At 38.3% G+C, this 17753-nt stretch overlaps 1 protein-coding gene across 4 annotated transcripts in view; it reads right to left on the minus strand.

Moving 5' to 3' along the window:
* The window catches only part of LOC130913171 (ATPase MORC2-like), a 64518-nt gene that overhangs the window by 20991 nt on the left and 25774 nt on the right, over nt 1-17753 (minus strand). For 2 of the 4 annotated variants that reach the window (XM_057831543.1, XM_057831541.1), the window contains exons 10-20: nt 16336-16461; nt 16180-16259; nt 16001-16083; nt 15819-15904; nt 13850-13990; nt 11494-11648; nt 4713-4787; nt 4306-4434; nt 4116-4221; nt 1682-1814; nt 1526-1612 (exon numbers count right to left, since the gene is read on the minus strand). In XM_057831543.1, coding sequence (XP_057687526.1) covers nt 1526-1612; nt 1682-1814; nt 4116-4221; nt 4306-4434; nt 4713-4787; nt 11494-11648; nt 13850-13990; nt 15819-15904; nt 16001-16083; nt 16180-16259; nt 16336-16461 — 1201 coding nt within the window. Of the gene's footprint in view, nt 1-1525; nt 1613-1681; nt 1815-4115; nt 4222-4305; nt 4435-4712; nt 4788-11493; nt 11649-13849; nt 13991-15818; nt 15905-16000; nt 16084-16179; nt 16260-16335; nt 16462-16914; nt 16996-17753 lie in introns of all 4 variants that reach the window. The other 2 variants (XM_057831544.1, XM_057831542.1) reach the window with 2 other exon arrangements.

Consider the following 17753-nt stretch of genomic DNA (forward strand, 5'->3'; position numbering starts at 1 on the left):
TAAGCTGTAATTAACTCGATTACAAATTTTAATCGTTTGACAGCCCTAAAACAAACCCAAAAACCTTCCTGACAATCGTTAACATTGATTAATCAAAATGGTGAAGGCATGTAGGGCGTTTGATTGCAGTAACAGAGAAGATAAACGGTCATTTTTACAGGGTCCCCCCAGGATTGATAAATCTAAATTCAAAACTTTTAAGACCTTTTTTAATGCCATTTCAACTAGGATGCACGATAATATCGGTTACCAATAATTATCGGCCGATAATGGCAATTATGACGTCACACCGATAATAGATATTTTAAAAAATTCAACCGATAATGCAATCCGATAATTCTATAATTTATTTAGCTTTCAATTGTGTGCAACCGACACCCAACCCCTCCTAAAGGCATTTTTTGTGCAATTAATTAATTTGCAAGCATTATGAATATTAATCAATATACAATGATTTGTTGTTGACGTTGGAATTTACTACTTGCTCACATTTGATGTGGAAAAAGTAGCGATAAATTGTATTTTTGCACAGTAACATTTCGTCTTTTTTATAATTTAAATTTGTATATATGTATATCTTTTCAATAGAGTTATCGACTTGACATTATCGGTTATCGACCGGAAGGAGGTGATTATTGGTTATCGGTATCGGTTGAAAACTGCATTATCGTGCATCACTAATTTCAACTGAAAATTAATACTTTTCTCGCACCCAATATTTAGATAATATTGATTCATATTAAAAAAATAAAGCACTGAATATCAAATTTAACCTCAATTACTAAGGGTGTTTGACAAAAGAATGCACATTTATTGAAGATACAATTAAAACGCATTTAGATATAAGGCCTTTCAGAATTTTTTTCCCCAGGATAAAATGGATTTTACACTATTTTTGTAAAGCAACTTCAGAAATTACATTTGCATTACAACAGGTTTCCCTTTTAAGAGGACCTAGTCAAGATGGTAGGTAGGTGATTGACAAATTGGCCACCTTAACTGTAAAGTGCTTGCAATTGGCAGTGAAAGTTTAAAAAACAGCCACTAAATGGCAGTAGTTTACCATTAATTATCACAAAATAAAAAAGCTACACATGACCATTTCCCTTGGTAATTGTTTTTTTCTAATCACATTACAAGAAGTATACAAAACACATCTTAATCCTAGCCAGTCTCCAGACCTAAACATAATAGAAAATCTTTGGAGGAAGCTCAAACTCCATGTTTCTCAGTGACAGCCCAGAAACCTGTTTGATCTAGGTAAGATCTGTGTGGAGCAGTGGTACAAAAATCCTGCTTCAGATAGTCTCTCACAGTGGACAAGCACCTACCATGAAAATTTCAATTTCAAAGTGGGAGAACTTGCAAAATCGGAAGGTGTTCAAATACTTATTTTCCTCACTGTACGTTTGTTGTTAGTTTTACCCAAAGGGCAGCTTCAAATACTGTATAAAGAAAACAAAAACCTAATCTAGCCACATTAGAGGGTAACGAAATAAAAAATGAGAAGATGTCCAATGGGCACCTTTGAGGGGCTCTCTGCTGCTGGCCTCATGCTAACATCCAGTGGTAACTTCTTAATGTCTGCTGCAGATTTGACAGTGTTGGTTTTCTAGAGGAGGAGAGAGAAATTAGTGAGGTACCAGTGCAAAATTCAGGCTGTGCTGATTCAATGAGCTACCTGCAAGGCCTCCAGTTTATCCTGCTGCTGTTTGATTTTCTCTTCAAGCTCTTTTTGTTTGTCTTCACTTGTTTGTTTTTCTTTTTTCAGGATACCACATGGCAAATTGGGTTTCTTCTCAGGAGCGTCACACCTATGAAATCACAACCCAAGTGTCACAGAGCGAAACCCTTTGCAAATTGGACAGCGTTGCCTTCCAGCCACTACTTTCTCCTGCAGTATTTATTAATGAATGAAACCTTATAATTGAAGTTGTCCGATACTATCAACTGCTTGATGATAATGGCCGATAAGAGCATTTAAATTACTATAATTAAAATATTGGTATCGGTTTTGCGCTGGTGTGTATGCAGAAGTCAAATGTACAAGTCTGCAGCTTTTGTGCATGGGCTGATCAAGGTTCAGCACAGCAGCTGTGCTTAGAGTGACCTCTAGATCAGGGGTTCCCAACCTATTCCACTAAGGCACACTGTGGGTGCAGGATTTCATTCTTACCAAACAAGATGACAACACTTTTTCCCCAATCTGGTGTTTTACAAGTGCAATCAGTTGATTGCAGTCAGGTGTGGCTTGTTTTAGCAGAAGCCTCATTGGTTCAACTGTCTCTGCTGGATCGGCTGGAACAAAAACCAGGACCCACAGTGTGCCTTGAGGACTGGGTTGAAAACCCCTGCTCTAGATGTCTCTGAACTAAGATGCTTGGGATTTGTTACTGTAAATTTAAAAATAAATGAATCATAAACTCATTACATAAAACTACCGCGTCACCAGATAGAAATATTCACCAAGAAAAGTAATAAAACATATAATTACAAATATATTACATTATTATATATTATTATTAGGGATGTCAAAATTATCGCGTTAACGGGCGTTAAATATTTTTTTAAATTAATAACATTAAAATATTTGATGCAACTAGCGCATGCACTGAATGAGCCGCTCTCGCATTGCCTCAAACAGATTTCAATGAAGCCGTTTATGGACATTAAGAGTGAAGAGAATGCCACCGGCCGCTTGGGGGCAGCGCAGCGCCGTTCCATACTAATGTTATTCCTTCTAATAGTGGGAGAATTAGTAGTTGTGAGACGTTTATGCTGTTGCTTTGTGCTCCACACATATTTTGGTAAGTTTGCTTTCTTTTAGTGGCAATTACGTGTCTCTTGTTGTATTTTGGGTAAGATATGCTCAGAGATATATCTGTTATAAAGGCGAGTGGACACAGGCATTCTTTGGGCTGCGCCGTTTATTGGCATACGCTTCTGCAACTCCTTCACAACAAACAGAAGTATCATTTAGTAGAGCTAGGAATCTTTGGGAACTTAACGATTCGATTCCGATTACGATTCAGAGGCTCCGATTCGATTATAAAATGATTATTGATGCACCCCCCTCCTTTTTTTAAAAAAAATGTTTTGTACATTAGTTCCAAAATTGTTCAAAAATACTCTCAGGCTAAACCAAACTACTATTTCAGGATCAAGTTAACATATAGCAGTAAACAAATATACAAAACTAACAGTAATTGAATGTACTTTGTAGCAGCTTTTCGGCAGCAGTCAGGTATGTTGTTGTGTTTTTTTTATCTCGTGGCATGAGTTGAGCTAGAGCCGTGAGTTGAGCATTGGCATTACCCGAGGGGCCGGGTAATGAAAAGCATGATGTTTAGCTACTCTCGCTCCGTTCCTCATTGAACGCACGGCGCGCTGAGTGTGTTGTACTTCCGCTTTACTTGGCATATTTCAATAATCGTAATTTGGATGTTTGTGAATCGTTCTCGAATCTTCCACGGCCGAATCGCGAATTATCTAAGAATCGGAAATTTTGCACACCTCTATCATTTAGTGAAAGCACAACAAAAATAATAATGCGATCTCTCAAAAAAAATAATGTTTACAAAAAGAAAAGCACTTCAATCTGTAGTAATGAGGCCCTATTCTCACACAGCTAAACAACAATGCAAAGTGAACTGGCATTACTCAGCGTTTGGTCACTCAATTCTTATTATTGTTATTTTTATTCTTATTATATTAACTTTTGATTGAAAATTGTACAAATTTTATTAAAACGAAAATATGAAGAGGGGTTTTAATATAAAATTACTATGACTTGTAACTATAACATTTATCTTTTATGAACTAAAAGTCTTACTATCCATGGATCACTTAAACAGAAAGAATGTTAATAATGCCATTTGTGGATTTATTGTTATAATAAACAAATACAGCACGTATGTTGAATGTATATATCCGTCTTGTGTCTTATCTTTCCATTCCAACAATAATTTACAGAAAAATATGGCATACTTTAGAGATGGTTTGAATTGCGATTAATTACAATTTTTAAGCTGTAATTAACTTGATTAAAAATTTTAATCGTTTGTCACCCCTAATTATTATATATTATATTATACATTATATGCGTGCATCTGTACCTATCCTGGGTGCCATCTGGGTTCATCAAACACACCCAACTGTCTGGATAGCGTTTATCAACAGCATCCATCTGGAATGGCAGTGTTCTCCACTTTAAGCATTTATCTGAAATAATAATTAAAAAAAAAAAATCAATAAATGTCTTGTACCTGCAGGTTTGTGGCAAATGTGCCAGCATCTGGGACTTACCACACTGAATGGTAAGTGGAATCTCCATGGCACGACGTCTCTTATATCTAGCCTCCGAAGACGGAGGTGCAGACCAGCTTGCTGACAAGTATCCAAACTCATCCCAGAACTTCACGATGCCTTTCTGAGCTGCATCACATAAAATTATAGCTAGCATTTCACATGGAACACATGGACACAGCACTCAACTCTTAACCAATAAAATCGAACAGGGATTCAGCATGCATTAACACCTCCCCATGCGCGGCATTGAACATTTGAACTGCCGAACTTCAACAGGAATGCTTTCAGAACAGCATCATGCATGAACATTATCAAGATTTCATGAAGAACGCATGAACATTCTCAATGATAAGACCCAACAGGGACTGCCTCTTGGCAAAAACCGTGTTCCTTGCAACACTTACTATTTTTCTCAAGTACAAAAGTTACGTTATCATCACTGCAGCTTCCTTGCGAGATGACTGTTGTGATGAAGTAACCTGCATTAAATATGTCAACAACATTCATTGCTACGTCACCTTGCATGTATTTTGCTACAACACTTATTCGTTAACCTATAATAGGGCAAGTGAATATTTTTTGTATTTTCAAAAAACCCCACAAAGATTGGACATCCCCATACATTGATACATTTTTGTGTCCTGTACAGTTGTGGTCAAAAGTTTACATACACTTGTGAAGAACATAATATCATGGCTCTCTTGAGTTTCCAGTTATTTCTACAACCCTGATTTTTCTCTGATGAGTGATTGGAACAGATACTTCTTTGTCACAAAAAAACATTCATGAAGTTTGGTTCTTTTATGACTATTATGGGTTAACAGAAAAAGTGATCAAATCTGCTGGGTCAAAAATATACATACAGCAACACGAATGAGCAATTTTGGTGACTTAAAAAGAAGTTGTGTCAGTGAAATGAGCTTCATAGCATGGCCTCTTAACTTCTTGTGAGTGATTATGATTGGTGCGCTGGTGACTTCTCTGAGGCCATTTAAATAGGGCTCATTGGATGCAAACGCCCACAAACGCTACAATGGGAAAGTCAAAGGAGCTCAGCATGGTTCTGAAAAAGCGAATCATTGACTTGAACAAGTCAGGAAAGTCACTTGGAGCCATTTCAAAGCAGCTGCAGGTCCCAAGAGCAACAGTGCAAACATTTTTTTGTAAGTATAAAGTGCATGGCACTGTTTTGTCACTGCCACGATCAGGAAGAAAACGCAAGCTATCACCTGCTGCTGAGAGAAAATTGGTCAGGAGGGTAAAGATTCAACCGAGAATCACCAAAAAGCAGATCTGCCAAGAATTAGAAGCTGCTGGAACACAGGTGTCAATGTCCACAGTCAAGCGTGTTTTGCATCTCCATGGACTGAGAGGCTTCCGTGCAAGAAGGAAGCCCTTGCTCCAAAAGCGGCACCTTAAGGCTCGACTGATCTGCTGCTGATCACATGGACAAAGATAAGACCTTCTGAAGGAAAGTTCTGTGGTCAGACGAAACAAAAATCGAGCTGTTTGGCCACAATGCCCAGCAATATGTTTGGAGGAGAAAAGGTGAGGCCTTTAACCCCAAGTACACCATGCCTACCGTCAAGCACGGTGGCGGTAGCATTATGCTGTGGGGCTGTTTTGCTGCCAATTGAACTGGTGCTTTACAGAGAGTAAATGGGATAATGAAGAAGGAGAATTACCTTCAAATTCTTCAAGATAACCTAAAGTCATCAGCCCGAAGATTGGGTCTTGGGCGCAGTTGGGTGTTCCAACAGGACAATGACCCCAAACACACATCAAAAGTGGTAATGGAATGGCTAAATCAGGCTAGAATTAAGGTTTTCGAATGGCCTTCCCAAAGTCCTGACTTAAACCCCATTGAGAACTTGTGGACAATGCTGAAGAAACAAGTCCATGTCAGAAAGCCATCAAATTTAACTGAACTGCACCAATTCTGTCAAGAAGAGTGGTCAAAGATTCAACCAGAAGCTTGTGGATGGCTACCAAAAGCACCTAATTAAAGTGAAAATGGCCAAGGAACATGTTATCAAATATTAGCGCTGCTGTATGTATATTTTTGACCCAGCAGATTTGATCACTTTTTTCTGTTCACCCATAATAAAGTCATAAAAGAACCAAACTTCATGAATGTTTTTTGTGACAAAGAAGTATCTGTTCCAATCACTCTATCAGAGAAAAATCTGAGTTGTAGAAATAACTAGAAACTCAAGAGAGCCATGACATTATGACTTCACAAGTGTATGTAAACTTTTGACCACAACAGTAAGCCACAACATGATAAGTGTGGCCTACATGATATACAATGTGATGTCCACGTACAATACAGTGCCATGAGAAAGTACACAGCAAAAAAAAAAAAATAATGAAGGGAACTAGCGCTGCAACGATTAATCGACTAACTCGAGTAATTTGATTAGAAAAAAAGGTTCCAATTAAATTTTACTGCTTTGAGTATTAGTTTAATTAGAGTGGTGTTGTAATGGTTTGTTTTAAAAGTTTTTTCATTTCGTTTTACTGATTTGGGTGGATAAACTGCAACCTAGCGGCAACAGTGAATATGAAATAACTCATGTAACATGGTTGATTTCAGATGCTCCCTATTAAGACCAACATGAGGTGGTAAGTTTTTGTTTGAGCTAATATTTTTTTTTTTTATAAATTCGTAATTTAGTTTGGATGTATATTTAGCCGTTTCATTGTGGGAATATGAGTTTGAGCAATTTTTTAAGAGCATTGTAAAAAAAACATTAGCATTTTAGAGCATTTAAGCTAGCGGACTTTTGCTATGCAAGTTAGCCAATTGTTTTTTTGTTGTACTTAGATCCTCATTTATTTATTTTATTTATACCATTTGAAGCTAAGCTAACATATTTTACCATATTTTTCAGACTATAAGTTGCAGTTTTTTTTCATAGTTTGGCTGGGAGTGCGACTTATACTCTGGAGCAGGGGTCGCGTTAACCGAATATTTTCCGTCGTTGACCGATTTTTTTAAACGGTGACGGAAAAAACTGAAGTCCATCCGTCATTTTGACTGGTTGCAATTTACACCCCAGACCATAGGGTGGCGAGTGAGCTTATTAATTAGCTATTGTCTCTCTTGATACATGACGTCGTTGGCCTTACTCTGAAAAAATGTCAAGGCAACTGAGTGTCCGAAGTTTCTTCAAAAAGCCCCAAAACGACGATGGTGTTGATAAAAGAGGTGAAAAAACAGGGACTGCACAAGCGGGCACGCAATTCAAGTCCATGCGCACCAGGAGGAAACTGTGAGACTACGTTCAGGCCACAGCAGGTGAACTGTTAATTTCATTGTTCCATATGCTACATATGGTAGGCTACCTACCTAATGGGGACCAATGTCAGCTGTTTTTGTCACTGCGGAGAAAAAGTTACATATTCATCTGCTTGGTGTGTGATGGCATGGTGTGGATTCTCTGTTAAGCTTGTTCGGACAGAATATTATTTAAAATGAATGAAAACTAAATACGACTTATACTCTGGTGCGACTGATTTTTTTTTTTTTTTTTTACTCTTCGTTGGGCATTTTATGGCTGGTGCGACTTATACTCAGGTGCAACTTATAGTCCGAAAAATACGGTAATTTATTTTTACATGAAAGTGCAATAGTTTGAAGAATTTTTTTGCATCTCTTAAAATATATTCTACAACTCATTAAATGTTCCTAATCTGATTATTCGATTATTCGAACAAACTTGCTGATAGATTAATCGACTACTAAAAAAAATTGATAGCTGTAGCCTTAATTTAAATGGATAATTCATACTTATGCGGAAATCCGGGTTACATCGCCAGCGAAGGAACGGAACTCCTTCGTAAAACAGGGACAACCTGTACTTTGTTCTTTCCATAGTTGAATGTGCTGACAGCAAAATGATTTGGAGTTATACTCGAAATGAAAGTGGAAAACTCACTACATGCTGATCTTACTTTTCATGTAATGTCCCTTAAACAAGTCAAAAATAAGGCTCAGTAGTGTGTCGCCTCCGCGTGCCTGTATGACCTCACTACAATGCCTGGGAATGCTTCTAATGAGACCACAGAGGGTGTCCTGGGGGATCTCCTTCCAGATCTGGACCAGGGCATCACTGAGCTCCTGGACAGTCTGAGGAGCACCCTGGTGGGGCCAGATGGACCTAAACATAATGTCCCAGAGGTGTTCTATTGGATTTAGGTCAGACAAACGTGGGGGCCAATCAATGTTATCAATTCCATCTTCCTTCAGAAACTGCTTGGATACTCCAGTCGCATGAGGTTGGGCATTGTCGTGGACCAGGAGGAACTCAGGTCCCACTGCACAAGCTTAGATTCTGACAATGGGTTGATCCTAGGGCTGTCAAACGATTAAAAAATTTTAATCGAGTTAATTATAGCAATTCAAACCATCTATAAAGTATGCCATATTTTTCTGTAAATTATTGTTGGAATGGAAAGATAAGACACAAGATGGATATATACAGTGCCTTGCAAAAGTATTCGGCCCCCTTGAACCTTGCAACCTTTCGCCACATTTCAGGCTTCAAACATAAAGATATAAAATTTTCATTTTTTGTCAAGAATCAACAACAAGTGGGACACAATCGTGAAGTGGAACAAAATTTATTGGATAATTTAAACTTTTTTAACAAATAAAAAACTGAAAAGTGGGGCGCGCAATATTATTCGGCCCCCTTGCGTTAATACTTTGTAGCGCCACCTTTTGCTCCAATTACAGCTGCAAGTCGCTTGGGGTATGTTTCTATCAGTTTTGCACATCGAGAGACTGACATTCTTGCCCATTCTTCCTTGCAAAACAGCTTGAGCTCAGTGAGGTTGGATGGAGAGTGTTTGTGAACAGCAGTCTTCAGCTCTTTCCACAGATTCTCGATTGGATTCAGGTCTGGACTTTGACTTGGCCATTCTAACACCTGGATACGTTTATTTTTGAACCATTCCATTGTAGATTTGGCTTTATGTTTTGGATCATTGTCCTGTTGGAAGATAAATCTCCGTCCCAGTCTCAGGTCTTGTGCAGATACCAACAGGTTTTCTTCCAGAATGTTCCTGTATTTGGCTGCATCCATCTTCCCGTCAATTTTAACCATCTTCCCTGTCCCTGCTGAAGAAAAGCAGGCCCAAACCATGATGCTGCCACCACCATGTTTGACAGTGGGGATGGTGTGTTCAGGGTGATGAGCTGTGTTGCTTTTACGCCAAACATATCGTTTTGCATTGTGGCCAGAAAGTTCAATTTTGGTTTCATCTGACCAGAGCACCTTCTTCCACATGTTTGGTGTGTCTCCCAGGTGGCTTGTGGCAAACTTTAAACGAGACTTTTTATGGATATCTTTGAGAAATGGCTTTTTTGTCGCCACTCTTCCATAAAGGCCAGATTTGTGCAGTGTACGACTGATTGTTGTCCTATGGACAGACTCTCCCACCTCAGCTGTAGATCTCTGCAGTTCATCCAGAGTGATCATGGGCCTCTTGGCTGCATCTCTGATCAGTTTTCTCCTTGTTTGAGAAGAAAGTTTGGAAGGACGGCCGGGTCTTGGTAGATTTGCAGTGGTCTGATGCTCCTTCCATTTCAATATGATGGCTTGCACAGTGCTCCTTGAGATGTTTGAAGCTTGGGAAATCTTTTTGTATCCAAATCCGGCTTTAAACTTCTCCACAACAGTATCTCGGACCTGCCTGGTGTGTTCCTTGGTTTTCATAATGCTCTCTGCACTTTAAACAGAACCCTGAGACTATCACAGAGCAGGTGCATTTATACGGAGACTTGATTACACACAGGTGGATTCTATTTATCATCATCGGTCATTTAGGACAACATTGGATCATTCACAGATCCTCACTGAACTTCTGGAGTGAGTTTGCTGCACTGAAAGTAAAGGGGCCGAATAATATTGCACGCCCCACTTTTCAGTTTTTTATTTGTTAAAAAAGTTTAAATTATCCAATAAATGTTGTTCCACTTCACGATTGTGTCCAACTTGTTGTTGATTCTTGACAAAAAACATTTAATTTCATATCTTTATGTTTGAAGCCTTAAATGTGGCGAAAGGTTGCAAGATTCAAGGGGGCCGAATACTTTTGCAAGGCACTGTACATTCAACATACAGGACATAAGTACTGTATTTGTTTTATTATAATAATAAATCAACAAGATGGCATTAACATTATTAACATTCTGTTAAAGCGATCCATGGATAGAAAGACTTTTATATTAAAACCCCTCTTAATGTTTGCGCTTTAATAAAATTTGTACAATTTTCAAACAAAAAACAAACTAGTAGCCCGTCATTGTTGATGTCAATAATTACAAAATGCTCATGGGTGCTTAAGCCCCTAAAATCAGTCGCACCCAAGTGCCAGCAGAGGGCGACGAAACTCCAAAAAACACAAGTAACAAGTTGGCATTGCACTGTGCTTTCATTTTATTCTGTTTGAGCGGGGCATGTGCATTAATTGCGTCAAATATTTTAACGTGATTATTTTAAAAAATTAATTACAGCCCGTTAACGTGCCAACTTTGACAGCCCTAGTTGATACATTTGATTTTTATGGAATTTTGTGTGACTTTGATATAGCACATTCAACGATGGAAAGAAAGTTATTAGAGAAATATTTCATTCATTCAGATCTGCAACATGTTACGTTAGTGTTCCCTTTATTTTTTTGAGCTGTGTATTTGCCCCCTTCAAAAGAATTTTGTTCATCATACCAATTTTAAAAACACAGAGACAAGCCAAGGAAATACAAATTGTAGTTTCTATTGTTAATGAATTATTGTAATAATTATCACGGCACTACATGTGGGCGACAAGTCCCAAACGTTATCATTATTATTATTAATATTTTTATCAATTAATACAATTATACATTGATAAAATGTTAATAAAACGCATACAATTAAATTGGCTGCCATTGATAACGACTTCTAGAAAGAATGCAGGAGACATTCTGCCATTTTGGCTGAGAGGGCTGGCAGCCATTTTTTGCTGCCATCCTCTCCCAGTCAAAATGGATTGGATGTCTATCACTGTCAAGAGCAAGCCATGAGTTAGATAAGGGAAAGATATAACCAAGTCATGCAGAAATTATGCATGGTTTTATCATTATTTATTTCAACCGAAATGGGGAAATTTTCGACTAGAAATGACAGCTGTTCCTCACCAATATTAGTGTCCTTCCAATACTGAGCCAGATGTTCCCCCATGGACTTAAGCAAATGCCGATACTCTTTAGCATCTGCAAAATCTTGCTTGTTGTGAGTAGGCTCCAAAACTAAATATGGGACATCCACCACACCAACAACACCCCCACAGGCCCTGATGAAACAAAAAAAAAAAAAAAAAACATAACCAATTAAATATAATCTAGAGTACATAGTGACCTTGATAGTTAAGGCTGCAAATACTAATCGATTAAACAGATTAATAAATTAGTTGCCATCTAATTTGATAATGGATTTTTGCCCAGTTTGGGTCTTTGTTTGTGTGTAATGTGAGGCTGCACGTGCCAGTGATTAGGGTGAGAGAGAGTTCACTGCAGCAACTACTGCTGCTGGGTTGCTGAATCAATACTATAAGTGTGGAGAGTTAGATTGTCTTTTGTGTTATTAGATCTAGTGATGCCTCCGTCAGAGGTGAGTATATGATGCCAAATGTATTGTTTGTATTCTTAGTTGATGAGATGTTACTACTTAGCACCGAGCGCTAAGCTAGTTAGCGATTAGGCTAATCAGTGTCTTAAATGTCCGTTTGTATTGTGCTTTGGAGAAGCATATTGGCACTTGAGTTCTTGTTAGATAGTTGGATCATTTCTTTTTATGAAGAAACCACACATATAACCACTTCATATTAAAGCTTAGTCTACTTTCAGCACAAACTAAATTGTCATACAAGAGCGTGCTTTGAAATTGGATTTGGATTGTATTTACGGACAACTGTTTGATAAAGAAAACTGATTCATTATCAGTTAAGTTGTGGCTAAACAATAGTTCAAAATTCTTCTCATTTTGACAGCCTGTTTTATAAACAGGTCAAAATTTGAGCCCACATTTCCCATTGGTCTGTTGTATCCCTTCATACCAAGTGTGAGTCAACCTTCCACTGGGCAAACCAGTTCCTCCTTCTATCAGACCGAGGACTAGCAATTAAAAGAAATAGATTAAGCCTGTAACCCTTAAAAAAAAAAAAAAAAAAAAAAAAAACATTTTTGCTGGTGAATTAAATTTGAGCTGTAAATTTACTTGGCCTTAACTCATTCACTCCCAGCCATTTTCAACGGTGCAACCCCCTTCGCTCCCGGCCGTTTTACAGAAAATTCTGTTCTATTGCTATATAAACATGGAACCCACCAAAAGAAAGATTAGACTCTTCTTTCAGCAGGAAAAAAAAGTTAGTTCATATCTTTTTCCATTCTTTAGAAATCAGCATTAGAAAATAGCTTAGTTTGAGCAATTTTCCAATTTCTGATGAAAAAACAGAGAAATTGAGCTTTTTGTAAAAGCATACATTTCAAACATGAATTTACACAGCTATTTTTTTGCTTTTGTGACATCCCAAACATCTGAATAATGTTCTCCTTCAACAAAATAACATAAACAACAAGACAAATAGAGCTTTTGATAGCAAAGTAACAATTTATTTACACATAACTAAACTATTGAACTGAGAGATGACGCTGTTGTGGCCGCTGCTTTCTTGGCAGACGGGGTAAACTTTTCCCTCATCACCGTCTGTCTCATCAAGACATATTTTTTAAAATCTTTCTTTGACGATTGCGTATTTTTTTCCCCAAAACACTCCTCCAGTGTCGTTTGCCTTTTGTTTTCCATCGTTCTCCACTTGTTTCTCACGCTTCTTAATCTTCACAAGGTCCCTCAAACTTCCGTTTCCTGACTATTTTTCTTCACTTCACTTCCTTTCATGGTCCTATATGAGTTCCTACCAAATGTGCTACTGCCCTCCAGTGTCCAGTTTTGTTGCTTTAAAATGGGTTTTGAGCAATGTGCATTGTAGCGAAGTTGCATCAGAACCTAGAGATGTCTCTTATGAAAAAAAAAAACGTAAAAGACGTATAAATACGTTTTGGGGACACTGAAACAATTAAAAATAGAACGTAGTCATACGTTTTTGGGAGCAAATGAGTTAATTAGTGCAGGTGAATTTGATATAGACCCCCTCAAGATAGAAAAGGGGTCATTCAACTAGTTGGCAGTCGACATATCACAAATCTTACGAAAATATTTCATAAAGGTTGAAAAGTTTCCTAGTGTTGCTTTAAAACAGTACAGTTGTAGACTAAAAGTCAGGAAGCTGTAATAAAATATTTTTGAACGAAATAGTCATCCATTTTGTCTTCATTGTTACGTACAACATGCCTAAAACAACTTAAAGTGTGAAAGTAATTGGAAAAAAGTGACATTTATCCGAATATTCGATGAATTAATTGTCCGATGAATCGATTATAAAAACAATCGTTAGTTGCAGCCCTATTGATAGTCAATGTTGTGCACACTACTCACATGCCTCCATCCAGCTGCGGACCTGTCTTTTCGTACATCTTGATTAGACGAGAGCAGTTGTATACAAACATCCCATCCAGGTCCCTCTGTTCAATGTTAACTCCAAAAATGAAGTTCAGTTCCTTGGGCTCCTTTAACGCTCTGAGACAAGAGAATATGACTTAAATGATGCTAAAATTCTGAGATTCTACAAAGCAAATTGTCTAAATATGTACTACAACTAGAGCTGGGAATCTTTGGGCACCTAACGATTTGATTACGATTCAGAGGCTCTGATTCGATTATAAAACGATTATTGATGCACCCCCCCCCCTTTTTTTTTTTTTTTAATGTTTTGTACATTAGTTCCAAAATTGTTCAAAAATCCTCTCAGGCTAAACCAAACTACTATTTCAGTATCAAGTTAACATATAACAGTAAAACAATATACAAAAATAACAGTAAATAAAAAAACTCCCCATTCTGTATCAGCAGCTTTAAACAACATTCAATTAATTTTGTGTATCAACTGTTACAGTTGTTAAAATTACTCCCGTTATTCCATAATTTCCCTTCTGTCTACTTTTGTCAAAGTTTTAAAACTATTTCATCATTTAAAGATAGATTCAAAACAAGATTCTGCCGATTTAGGAGTATTTTAGACAAAAAGTTACCGTAATTTTCGGACTATAAGCCGCTACTTTTTTCCTTCATTTTGATACCTGTTGTTGGCTTATTTGTTGATTTTTTTTAGGTAACACTTTATTTGACAGCGGTGTCATAAGACTGTCATAAGATCATCAAAATTATGACATGACACTATCATGGACATTACTGAATGCTTATGTCATTAAGTGTCATTTGGCAAATTTTTTCACTAACTCAATTTTTGTCCATCTTGGATCTTTTGCATCCATTCAAAAGTGAGATCATTTACCGGATAACACTTAATGACATCTGTTATAAGCATTCATGAATGCTCAGGACAGAGACATGTCATAATTATGATTGTGTAATGACAGTCTTATGGCACCACTGTCAAATAAAGTGTTAGCAAATACCATAACTAGCAATTGATGAAACAATTGGAACAGTAACTGAAGAAATATTTAGCACAGAACATGATTTTTGATTGTTAATTACATCTGTAGCGCTGCAATGCATGCTAAGAGGCATGTTGGATGACAACAGTCAACAGCAGGTGACAGCAGAGGTTGACTGTCTCCCCCAAGGGAGCAGTAATGGCCAAATGAAGCTTCTTGAAGCAATAAAGCTTTGCCCTAATTGGTTCAAAGTTTAATGATGGTTCATTTGGTCTTACGACAGTTGGTTGGATAATGCCGCTGTCAAATAAGGTTGTACCGGTTAATATCTTTTGGTGTAAATATCCCATGATACAGTGAGGACATCTGCTGCTTATAGTCCAGTCTTATCTACGAACAAATGCCGTTTTCGTGCCAAATTTGGCGGGCTGCGGCTTATAGTCAGGTGCGCCTTATAGTGCGAAAATTAGGGTAATTAGGTTCGCGACAACAGAGCCTTCTAGAGAGGTCTACTGCTTTAAGATGGCGGCTGTTTACTTACACCGGAAAGTCTGTCATTTCGCATCTCTGCTCAATAATACATGTTTAACGCCGACGCCGTCTGTCATTTTGCATCTAGTTCTACATATATATGATATCTACTGTAGCCATATGTTTGTAGCAACTAGCAACTGGGCGTTGTTTGTAGCGGCTGTCGGCCGCAGTCAGGTATGATTGTTTTTTTTATCTAGTGGCATGAGTTGAACATGATATTTACTCTCGGTCCGTTCCTCATTGCGTCCCAAAGACCGCAATGCCTGTGTTTTACTTCCGCTTTACCTGGTATAATTCAATAATCGGAATTTTGATATTTGTGAATCGTTCTCGAATCTTCCACGGCCGAATCGCGAATAATCTAAGAATCGGAAATTTCGCACGCCTCTAACTACTATGGTCATCTATCGTACTTCTGTTTGGCCTCAAGAATTATTTTCTTCATGTCGGCATCCCGTCTCAGCATCATGGCGGAATCCTGGGTTTTTCTCAGGATCGTCTAAAAGATAGGAAGGGAAGTGACGGGTTAGCGTTCGTACGAGACGAAGCCGTGCAGCCAAAATGAACTCTGAAGGAGATCCCGTTTGTATCTTACTCGAGAATCTTTAGACAAATCATCTCCAAGTCTTTCCTCCATGGCTAAACGCTTGCTTTCTGCCTCTCTGGCTTTCTCCTCCGCTTATTTTGGATGACAGAAAATAAAGCCAGTAAATACGACAGCACACAGAGGGCCAGAAATAAGAGAAAAAGATCGGAAGTATATCACCAACTCACCAATCTTTGCAAGGTGATCTGCTTTCTTGACTTCCTGTTCAGCACGTGTCTTAAAACGCGTCGATGAGTACTTATAAACCCTGTGAACAGAGCAAGAAAACAGATGAGTAGCTGTCACCTGACACAAGGTTGTTTGAAGTACCTGTGTCACATTACCTAGGTTTATAAAGACAGCAAGACAACCTCTTGGTCCTCACTTTATGTCCCTGGATAAAAATCCTCATGCGGGGGTCGATGTACAACACTGCAGCATATGCTCTAAACGACCTTCTCTCCGGTTTCCTATAAGTGAGCAGAGGGCAAAGGGCAATCATATTAAGGTCATGGTGTGACATCGTCCATCTTTAAATCATACTGTTTTATATCATTTTGTCCTGTCAGAGGTGTGCAGTAATCAATTCCATACAGTGGGGAGAACAAGTATTTGATACACTGCCAATGCATTGGCAGTGTATCAAATACTTGTTCTCCCCACTGTATGACGTGAGGCCACTGGAAGGGTACAGCTTAAAATGGATGCCAGTCAATGTCAGTAGAGATCAAACGATATGGGTCTTTTTAGGACCAATACAGATTATTAATAGTTATAGGGGCCGGTAACAGATTTTTGGAGCTGATATTCATTTGCAGTAAAAGTGTAAAAATTGGTGTAAAAAATTTAATAATGCAAACACTGAACTTCACTGAAATGCCTCAAGCATTTTTTAATTGAATCACACATATAGAAAATAATACCTCCACAAGTTCCTGAATTTCCTAGACTCATTCAATGTTTTGAAAGTTTCCATCACCATTTGAGGATTCAAGATTCAATTCCTGAAATGCATGAATTGATTCAAAAAGGATTTTACGTCTGTGTTGTAATACATTTATTAAGGGTGTAACGGTACATGCATTTGTCTTGAACCGTTTCGGTACGTGGTGCTCGGTTCGGAACGTAGGTGTACCGAACGAGTTTCTGACGTAATGTAACCCTTACTTTTCGAGGCTTTGAGTCAATCGGGTTAGTTTCTTTGTGTAGATTATATTTACTCAGTCTTCTCTACTATAATGAGGACCAACACGGTAGGACAGTATAACCCAGAAACGTCAACGGTGCGACAACGTGGCCACCGCGAGAACGCAGTGAGACACGGCCGTAAAAGTCGGTCAGCCAATGCACACCAGTCGCAGTGCGGCCGCGTGTTAGACGCGTCCCAGAAGCGGCTCAACACGACGCACGCGAAAAGAACGGCAGAGTTTATTATTTGACACCAGACGCGACCCTCCTGCGTCAATACTACTACCGGTAGCTAGGATCGGGCAGACCGGAAGTCTCTCGTGTAAAAATACGGTGGATCCGGTCGATTTTCAAACTAACATGCAATCGTAACCCACTTTTTGAGTCCATCAGATCTCGAGTGGTAGATCGGGGCACAGTTGACTTGTCTTTGTTGATTTACTGCTGTCTTCTCCGCTATAATAATAACCAACACGGCCCCGTGTTCAATACAAAACCCTCCTACCACAACAAAACAAGTAGGAACTAATATTCAGATAGGAACTAAAGTTATACAACATAAAATATACAATAT

This window comes from Corythoichthys intestinalis, chromosome 3 (genome assembly GCF_030265065.1).
Source record: "Corythoichthys intestinalis isolate RoL2023-P3 chromosome 3, ASM3026506v1, whole genome shotgun sequence".
In the NCBI taxonomy this organism is placed as follows: Eukaryota; Metazoa; Chordata; class Actinopteri; order Syngnathiformes; family Syngnathidae; genus Corythoichthys; species Corythoichthys intestinalis.